The sequence below is a fragment of the Trichomycterus rosablanca genome, chromosome 25 (genome assembly GCF_030014385.1).
Source record: "Trichomycterus rosablanca isolate fTriRos1 chromosome 25, fTriRos1.hap1, whole genome shotgun sequence".
Lineage (NCBI taxonomy): Eukaryota > Metazoa > Chordata > Actinopteri > Siluriformes > Trichomycteridae > Trichomycterus > Trichomycterus rosablanca.
The window spans coordinates 6,130,070-6,140,776 of NC_086012.1; the positions used below are offsets into that span (position 1 = coordinate 6,130,070).

Genomic DNA, 10,707 nt, shown 5'->3' on the forward strand with positions numbered 1-10,707 from the left:
ATCTGCAGAGAAGGATCAGACTGGCAAAGTCTCTCATAGAAACCTCAGCAGTGCGATCCAAAACAAAGGAACAGTCTCTCTTATATACATGGTGACAATGCCCTTATGGCCGAGTGGGAAAGTTCACACATTGACAGATGTTTCTTAGGTAGGAAGTAGGAACTGTTTGAACACAGCGGGCGACAGTCTTTTGTTATGTATGGCAACTGTTTAAAGACAGGATCTGGAAGTCATCACAGAATCTGGGAGTCATTGCAAACCATGCACCTTTTGTTATGTATAAATTAACATTTTTGTTCTTTCACGTAGTACATTTAGGGACAGATTAATGCCATGTACCATAGCACCTAAGTGTCCGGGCAGGGCAATAGGTGCAGGAGTTCGACTAAGATTTGTATGTTAGCAGGAGGAGTTAGAAAATACTTCTCAATGCACCCCTGTGGGTTATTTATATGTACACAAACACAGGCTAGACGATGGAGACTTACCTCGTCAGTACACCAGCCACACTTTTCTCCAACCTGAATACACTCCCTACAGGACTGAGCTGATGCCTTAGCACACTCATTACCATCTATAGAAGGGGGAAAAAAGGACACACACATCTTTAATATTTACCACCTCATATAAGAATATAGATAAAAATAAGGGGAAAAAAAGCAAAAGCATTTTAGATTGTTAAACAATAATGACATTTTTAACAAAAGGAGATAAACAAAAACATTAATATGATTGTTTATTGGGATTTTAACGTCATGTTTTACACTTTGATTACATTCATGACAGGAACGGTGGTTACTCGTTACACAAGATTTATCAGTTTACAAGATACAGTGGAACCTTGACTTACGAGTGACCCAACTTACGAATTTTCCGAGATACGAGCCGTCGCTTGGTCGATTTTTTGCTCCGAGTTACGAGCGAGCGAGCTTACGCCACCCGCCACTAGGTAGCCCAGCGAGCGTTCAGTTCATGTAGTTATCTTGCTGTGCAAGCATCTCTGTCATATCGCATTTTATTTATTTTGGAAAATTTCTTAGTTTTAACCATGGGTCCTGAGAAAGTGAGTGTCAAGATCAGTGCTGAGAAGAAGAAAAGGATGATATCCTTGGATATAAAGCACGAAATCATTGAAAAACATGAGCGAGGTGTGCGTGTTGTGGACTTGGCGAGGCAGTACGATCGTAGTACTTCTACGATATGTATGATTTTGAAGCAGAAGGGGTCGATAAAGGCTATAACACCAGCCAAGGGCATTAAAATTATTTCAAAGCTTCGGACCTCTGTCCATGAAGAGATGTAGAAGTTGTTGTTGGTGTGGTTCACGGAGAAGCAGCTCGCAGGAGATACCGTGACCGAAAGCATCATCTGTGATAAGGCACAAAAACCTCGACCCCGTACCCCCCAAGCCCAAAGAAAAAAAAAAAGAAAAAAAAAACTCTCGCACACACCTAAGTATATGGGTGATAACAGAACTTTTAGGAGCTGCTAACTGAGCTACTAAGCTAACTGTTCGCGTCACAAACACATTAATGTTCCCTACATAGTGCACTAGATTGTATATTAGAAAATAATTTATGTTCCTTACTTAGTGCACTAGATAGTGTACTAGATAATAGACTTATGTTTCTTACATAATGCTTTAGGTAGCGTATTAGTTAACGGATTTAGGTTCCCTACATAGTGCACTAAATTGTATATCAGATAACGGATTTATGTTCCCTACATAGTGCAGTAAATTGTATATCAGATAACGGATTTATGTTCCCTACATAAGGCATTAGATAGTATTTTAGATATGAATTAATGTTCCCTACGTAGTGCACTAGATAGTGAATTAGACAATTGGTTTATGTTCCCTACACAGTGCACCAGATTGTATATCAGATCACGGATTTATGTTCCCTACATAGTGCACTAGATAACGCATTCATGTTCACTACATAGTGCACTAGAAAGTATAACTAGATGATGATTTGTGTTTTTTACATAGTGCACTAGATAGTGTATTACATAATTAATTATGGTCACTACATAGTGCACTAGACAGTATATTAGACAATTGATTTATGTTCCCTACACAGTGCGCTAGATTGTATATCAGATAACGGATTTAATACGTGTGCTTGTGTGTGTGTGTGTGCTCTTGGCCGCTCGTTCTAGACTTGCGGGCATCAGGGAGCCGCTATGTATATGCAGGAGACTCCCGGAACTTCTGAGAGACTTGGGATGTCTGTTGGTATTTGTTGTAAATAGCACAGCATTGTAAATAGTCTGTAAATAGTACACATTTGTTTTCCTCTCCCTTACCACCTGCATATTCTTTTTTTGCAGTTACTAACACATACTGTTCAATTACATTTTCTGAGACTCTGTTTCATCTCACCCCGGTTGTTTCACCTCCCAACACATTCAGTAATGATGGTAACTGAAGAAATTCGGTCCTTCTCACTTCACCTTCAATTGTGACGGCCCTTCCCATAGACTGGGTTGTAACATGCCTGGTTGCACCATGTTGCCTTCTTTAAAATAAATTATATCAGGTTTATTGGAGTATTTCTGTATCAAAGCCTTTAATCGCTGCTGCCACCCCCATCCCTATACAAGCAGCCGAACTGCCGTCCGTGATCATCCGCTCCTACTGCATGTCTCTGTGTGGGTTTCCTCCCTCAGTCTAGACACGGGAAGAACATGAAAACTCCACACAGAAAGGACCTGGACCGCTCCACCTGGGAACCGAACCCTGTGAGTAGTGCAATTTTATGAGATGTACTGTGTGTGATCTTACATTGTTGAGCTGTGCAGAGAGAGAAAAGAGCCAATAGATCTACAATCAACACCACCTTCTCCTCCATCTGAAAGAAGACAGAATAAAATTTTTCAGCATTTTCCCCCTTTTTATCCCAATCCCTGCTGCTAGGGACCCCGATGGCGTCCAAGGAGGGTGTATATTTGCCTGACACCCACTCCTTCTGACGTGTATTATTTGGGTGGTGGATCATTCTCAGCACTGCAGTGACACCGACACTCTATATGGTAAGTGGAGCTGATAAAATAAGTAAGTGTAGAAACAAGGAGGTGGTTTTAATGTATTGGCTGATCAGTGTATATTACCAGAGTTTTGGAGTTGCCCTCGACTACCAAACCTCAAAACGTCTCGAGTATGTTCTTGTTTAAATATCTCTGGACTCTGCTGGGCCCCTCTCGTCCTGTCCCATTGTTAATGTGTCATAAGGCAACAACAGGAAGTGAGTCAGACTGTCAGAACACAATGCAGGGGGTATGTTCCTACTGAGCAGTTCGTATTGCTGGTCAGTTCTTCCTGTCCCCAATTTCAACAACACTAGATGTTTTTAAACAGCATTCCCGACTTCAAAGGATGGTGAAAATCTACCGCGATACCAGGACGCTAGTCTTGACAGGTTTAACAAGCTGGAGTTTGGCAACATCTGTAAAGAAAGTGTACTGGCATGTTGGAACAAAATCTTCACCAGATTTAAATTGGAACTGGTGGCTCATAGTACCACTGTTTTTAGCCGGCAGGTAAGGCGTATTTGGTATGTGCTAGTACAGAGCTTAGCCAAGACTGCCAATTAATAACTAGGGATCAGATTAAGGGTGTAAGGGATCACAAATTTCACTGATTGGATCGTTTCACTTTATTCAGGCATTTCATTTTAACTTTGCATATTAAAGAACGTTAAGAAAACTTAAGTATGGTGGCGCCCAGGTGGCACAGTGGGATATTCCACTAGCACACCAGTGCCAAGATTCTGAACTCCTCGGTTCAAAACTGGTCGGTTGGGCGCCATCTATCCGCACAATAGGCAGTGCCTGCAGCAGACACTAATTGGCCACCGTGTCTGCTAGGGTGGGATGACCGGACTATGTGGGCGGGGTTTTCATATGCTGTGCAAGGACCCCGCTTGTGCAGAATGCATGGATGAAAACGAAAGGGTCAGAGGAGGCGTGAGCAAGAAATATACCCTCCTCGAATGCAATCAGGGATCCCCAGCAGTGGATTTTTTTTATTTTCTACATTGTAGATTAATACTGAAGACATCCACACTATGAAGGAACACACATGGAATTATGTAGTAAACAAAGAAGTGTTAAACAAACCAGAATATGTTTTATATTTTAGATTCTTCAAAGTAGCCATCTTTTGCTTTGATGACAGCTTTGCACACTCCTGGCATTCTCTTAATCAGCTTTCATGAGGTTGCCACCTGGAATGGTTTGCAATTAACCATGTCTTCAGTATTAATGTACAATGTAGAAAACTATTGAATGAGAAGGTGTCCAAACTTTTGACTGGTACTGTATGTACTGTATATATATACATACAAAAAACAAAACTCTTTAATTGCTGTACTGCATTATGTAATGTATGCTAATATAATGTACTGTGTGTTAACAAGAACGACCTATTAACAAGTCATTATAAACATCAATCTTCCACTTCATATACCAGATTGACATTAAAGCAGATGCAGTAAATGTAAAGGCAGTTGAAAATCCCCAGAAATTGTACAAATGTTTATTATTTAGCGTTTAATATTTCATTCACTGCTGCCTGTCCCATATGAGAACATGACAGCGCCGGGTTTGTTTGGAACTATTGAAGGAGCACATGAACCACATGACCGCATGGTGGCGAGATCAAGGAGTGTCGCAACTCTCTCTCTCTCTACGGCTCCTGGTACATCATTAGCAAAATGTAAAATCCAAATCCCGCGATATATATCACGATATTATGCAGCTACACTAAGCCACTCTCAGAACTAGTGAAGTTTTCAGTTTAAGTAAATTAAACTAGAAATGGCAAATATTCCTGATTAATAATGTGTTAGTAAATGTAATAGCGGTGCTTCCAAAGTTTCCAAACAAAAACTGTGAATATGAATAACTGAGCGGGGCGTGTTACCTTTGGACCGAGTTGTGTTTATGTTTGAGAGCGAGTTCAACAGCAGACATTCTCCCGCAGAGAAGCAGCGGGGGGTTCGGGCCTAAAAAACCTCTCGCACACACCAAAGGATTATGGGTGATAACAGAACTTTTAGGAGCTGCTAACTGAGCTACTAATGCCAAGTTCACACTACACGACTTTCCCAGTCGTCAGGTCGCTGTACAGTTCACACTACACAACTGAATCTCTTGCACTCGGGAGTCTTTCAGTCAGTGTATATTTCACACTACACGACTGATCGGCGATCGGGGGTTTCACACTACACGATCCATCACCAACTGGAATCGCAGGTGAGCTTCTCTACGTTTAGTCACGAGAACAAACACGAGAAGTGACCAATGGTTTAATGATACCACGTCCAAAAATGCACGTCAACAAGTAGCGAGTGATCAAAGTTTGTGAGCTGATGTGCAGCGTAAAATCAAAGAGGAAAATAAATGAATCTGAGTGGATTTGGCAACACAAACAGTATAGATGGTTCTGTAGTAAGTTGGAGGTTAATTAATAATTTTGTAATGCAGCGTGGGTGTTATGTTTTGTAGAGGACCAAATCAGAAATACTGTAAAACGTGTGTGTGCCGGTGTATCCTGATATAAACTATATCCTCTCCTGCGTTTCCCCTCACGCTGTATCCTGCGTTCTCATTGGCTGTTCGACATGTCACTCATTTCCAGTCGTACATCTGAGATCAGATATCTGGCTTGCTAGAAAACTCGATCCAGTCGCCGAGCGGTCGGCGAGCCGGTCGGGTCGAGTTGTTGGATAGTTCACACTTAGCGACTGAGAGCCGAGTTTTGATCGCCGAGCGAACGCTGAGTTGCTCCCGACCCGGAAAATCAATCGCCGACCAGTCGCCGAGCGAAATCTGGCCAAAAATCGTGTAGTGTGAACTAGGCATAAGCTAACTGTTCGCGTCACAAACACATTAATGTGTACGACATAGTGCACTAGATAGTGTGAACGATAATAGATTTATGTTCCCTACATAGTGCACTAGATTGTATATTAGAAAATAATTTATGTTCCTTACTTACTGCACTAGATAGTGTACTAGATAATAGACTTATGTTTCTTACATAATGCTTTAGGTAGTGTATTAGTTAACGGACTTAGGTTCCCTACATAGTGCACTAAATTGTATATCAGATAACGGATTTATGTTCCCTACATAGTGCACTAGATAGTATTTTAAATATGAATTTATGTTCCCTACGTAGTGCACTAGATAGTGAATTAGACAATTGTTTATGTTCCCTACACAGTGCACTAGATTGTATATCAGATCACGGATTTTTGTTCCCTACATAGCGCACTAGATAGTGTATTAGATAACGCATTCATGTTCACTGCATAGTGCACTAGAAAGTATAACTAGATGATGATTTGTGTTCCTTACATAGTGCACTAGATAGTGTATTACATAATTAATTATGTTCCCTACATAGTGCGCTAGATTGTGTATCAGATAACGGATTTATGTTCCCTACATAGCGCACTAGATAGTGTATTAGATAACGCATTCATGTTCACTGCATAGTGCACTAGAAAGTATAACTAGATGATGATTTGTGTTCCTTACATAGTGCACTAGATAGTGTAATACATAATTAATTATGTTCCCTACACAGTGCGCTAGATTGTGTATCAGATAACGGATTTAATACGTGTGTGTCGCTCTTGGCCGCTCGTTCTAGATTCCGGGAGATTTTATCGGACTTGCGGGCATCAGGGAGCCGCTATGTATATGCGGGAGACTCACGGAACTTCCGGGAGACTTGGGATGTCTGCAGTTTGTGCTTCTATTTCTGAAGTCCAGTGAACACCGCACCCAAGTTATCTCGACCCCACAGCCAACAATAGAAAAGCTATAAAACGCCTGCAGCACCGGATAACGTTTCTCAAACTGCTTGCTCTATGTAACAAGTAACAAGTGTTTTAACACGTTATTTATTTAATTATTGAATGTAACTTACCTCACACCGTGTTCAGACACAACTCAGCACCTGGTCGCGTTTTCAAAGCCACATTTGTGGGTTAAAATATCCCGGATTGATATCACCTCAGAGTCTCATTCAGCGCTCGAGCTTCACATGATTTTCCTTTCCTTGAAACTGTTGCACTTAGTCATAAAACGCCTTAAAACTACCACAAACTAACATTCCATTTCAAATTACAGCTTCACGTATATAAAAAGACTTAATTAAACAAACAAAAAGTGGAGAAAAGTAGAGAAACGATGAGTCCAGCTGGTCCAACTGCGCTGTGAATGAACAGCCTGTGTCCTGGCTACAGGACGTGGATCATCATCCTGTTAGTGATGTGTCGTTCGCGAACGATCCGATTCTATTGAACGTCTCTTTAAAATGAATGAAAGGAACCGAGTCGCACCTCTGGGAGCCGTTATGTATATATATTTTTTATTTTTGAGCTGTTTTTATCGACTGTAATCCACCCATTCTGCTTCACATCAGTAGAAGGAAATAATGAGAGCTGTTCATGATCGAATTCAGGGGCGGCTCGTTCCTCAAGGCGATCGGGCGACGCACCACCAAAGGGCGAAAGGGAAGAACATTTTCAATCACATCAACCTGTGTTAAACTAGCTGTGACGGTCTGTCTTGCCTCGGAATATCGTAGTCCAATCAGCGTCGAGTTGTGTTCCGTACAGTACCGCCCCATTTGGGGTGACTTCAGTCTGACTGAAAATCGCCCCGGATCGCTCTCATAGACTCATGTTAAGGCTCTTTTTTTTCAAACTGTAGACGCTGCAATACATTCTGAATGAGTTCCGGGAGGGCTCGCACTTACGTGCTTGCGTCACACGTAACCTGGTGTCGCGATCTCGTTACCATGACTACCATCACCTCAGTTCGGAGCAACTCCATCGTGTCATTAAGGGAAATGCCATTCAGTCATCGTAGTAACCAGGATAAATTAGCAACTTAAGAATTAGGGCCACCCAGACCAAATTTAAACATCAAGTATCTACAAAGGGGGAAAATCATATAAGTTACAACTAAATTACAAGTAAGTAATGTCATTTTTAAATTGTGAATTGTGATTGCACTTATTGTATCTCCCGAATTGTTTCATTGTACTTCTTTATTCACTGCACATCAGCCCCGATGCCAATCTTTATTCTGGATCTGCTGCACCTAAAATAAAATGCTATCCGATGAAGACTGAATTAAATTGTTAGTGTGAAGGCTTTACTTCATTTTATGATTAATGGTAAAGCTGGTCTCTCTCCATGTTCAAAGTTATTTGTGAGGGCAAACTAACAGATGACTTAAGATGTTAATTATTTAAGCTATAATTTAAACATTGAACGGGTCACCTTGGCCATCATCGCAACAATTGCCCCCCTGATGATAAAAATGCATCGGGTGGTGACTGTAGAAAAGTGATGTCATTTGTTTTTGAAATTCTTAATAAATAGGGTTAAAAAAAAGTGAGGAAACTTTTTGAAGAACCCTCGTATCACATACAATTCATAGAATAATTAATGTGAGTTTCCTATTTGCAACAAAAAGTTTGAATGGATGTCCGGTACTCACCGAGTCTTAGGTCTGAAGTGAGGTCCTGCATCTCTCGGGCCAGGTCAGTTCCCAGCCTCTTGACGTTCTGGAGATCTTTTTGCATAGAGTTACTGAGGTCCATCAGGAAGTACCGGTCAATAGGGTAATCCTCCGCCCTTTTGAACTTCAGAGAAAACTTCTGAGGCTCGCCTGTAGGACGAACATAGCACACGATCACAAACTGTTTGTTTTGACTAGCTTAAAATACAGTAAGATCGAAAACCTGATCTGAGATCAGTACCTGCTCTTAGGTTTAAGGTAAGTTTCTGAGGCTGGATCTGAGTGATCTCGCTGGTCTTGAGTTTCTCGGCCACGTCGATGTCACGATTGGTGACCGGTTTGTCTTTGTTGATGACGGGTTTTCTACGTCGGTCGTTGGACATCCTTTCTCAAGCAGGGCTTGATTGTCGTCGTTTTAAAAAACATTTAAAAGGGGGATGGTGGGATGCATAGTGCCAACAGGTGCACTGGAGTGGCAACAGGAAGACAACCACCAAAAAGGGAATGGTTTTAATGAAATGGTGGCCATAGATGACTACTAGTAGCATGAGGGAGTTCTTACAGTCCATTCAGGTTGAACATGGCACATCCATATGTGCTGCCACAAGCGCATTGAGGAGATACCAGAACCCGTATCTGCTCCTTTGTGCGAAAAGGAACAGGAAGCGCCCCGCCAGAGCCCTGCTGTGCATGTTTCTGACCAAACTCCCATAACAGACTACATGAGGGTAGCATGAGGGCTCGACGTTCTCCAGCCCTGATCCTACGCCTAGTCACAATCACTGAGAACCACAGACAGTTCCTTGTACTTTCTGGGTTGGTTTTGTCCTGACGATGTAAATTCTGGGACCTCATAGACCCAGGTTTGTGCCTTTCCAAACAGTGTTCACTTAATTCAAAAGCAAAAGGTGGACTCCAACTGTGTTCTAGACACATCTTAGGGATAATCAGAGATGACCATTGAAAAACAGCATGAAAGGAGGCTAACAAAGCATGTAGAGAAACAGATGGACTACAGTCAGTAATTGTAGAACTTCAAAGCGCTTCTATATGAAAAGTGTATTTAGTACAGCAGGGTGCTGTTTGGAACACATAAAAAAAAAAAGATCTGGTCTGTGCTGGACACTCCCTGTGGACACACAAAGCTGGGCAGGAACAGAATGCAACTGTTTGTATTTAGTCCAAAATGTTTTGAACAGACAACATGTATGGGCACAAGGGCACAGGAGGGGGAGTGGGTACCACCCAGCACCAGGGTCAGGGGTCTGCTTGGATACATTGGTTTCCAAAACAAAAACAGCATGTGGGAGTGTGTTTTTGTTTCCCTGCGATAGATTGGCACCCTGTCTGGCACACTAGTGCCCAGTGTTTGCGCTTGTTGGCATAGTACTATAGATCTAAAGTGCACTTCTGGTCCTTCCTGCAGCACTCAACACGTGGTTGCCAAATGCAAGGTTTTCCTGCAAAAATGGCTCAGGTTGAACATGAAATGCATTTTTCATATATATGAAGCTCTGGTGGTGCAGGGGTAAAGCATCCAAGCCCACTACTGCTCAGACAGATCTGTGGATCCAGGGTTCGAATCTAGACAGTGCTATCAGCCAGTCAGGCGTCAGCATGAACATGAGGGGGATGCCCTGAACAGCATTTTAGCAGCATTCAGATAGGATTCAAATAGGAGGGTTGCGTGAGGAGGGGCATCTGGGGTAAAAACTGTGCCAAGTCTGGTATGCCGACCCACATCTGCTGTGGTGACCTTATATATGGGAGCAGTGAAAATACATCTTAGTGTATGAGCAGTCAACAGATCATTTGTAGTATCACCGATCAACCATAACATTAAAACCACCTCCTTGTTTCTGCACTCACTGTCCATTTTATCAGTGCCACTTTCCATATAAAAGCACTTTGTAGTTCTACAGTTACTGACTGTAGTTCAATGGTCAGGACCCCCACAGGACCACTACAGAGTAGGTATTGTTTAGGTGGTGGATCACTCTCAGCACTGCAGTGACACTGACATGGTGGTGGTGTGTTAGTGTGTGTTGTGCTGGTTTGACTGGATAAGACAGCAGAGCTGCTGAAGTCACTGCTCACTGTCACTGCTGGACTGAGAATAGTCCACCAACCAAAAACATCCAGCCAACAGCGCCCCGTGGG

The 10,707-nt window shown here is 42.2% G+C and overlaps 1 protein-coding gene across 3 annotated transcripts in view; it reads right to left on the reverse strand.

The window, feature by feature from the left end:
- The window catches only part of LOC134302782 (integrin beta-1-like), a 33,275-nt gene extending 23,767 nt beyond the window's left edge, over nt 1–9,508 (reverse strand). For 2 of the 3 annotated variants that reach the window (XR_010007581.1, XM_062987987.1), the window contains exons 1-2: nt 2,789–3,314; nt 489–574 (exon numbers count right to left, since the gene is read on the reverse strand). Coding sequence is in view for 2 of the 3 variants with exons in the window: in XM_062987987.1 (XP_062844057.1) it covers nt 489–574; nt 2,789–3,002 (300 nt within the window). In the remaining variant the exon portion in view is untranslated. Of the gene's footprint in view, nt 1–488; nt 575–2,788; nt 3,315–8,526; nt 8,698–8,788 lie in introns of those variants that run through there. The other variant, XM_062987989.1, reaches the window with a different exon arrangement.
- Between the last annotated feature and the right edge of the window lie 1,199 nt (nt 9,509–10,707).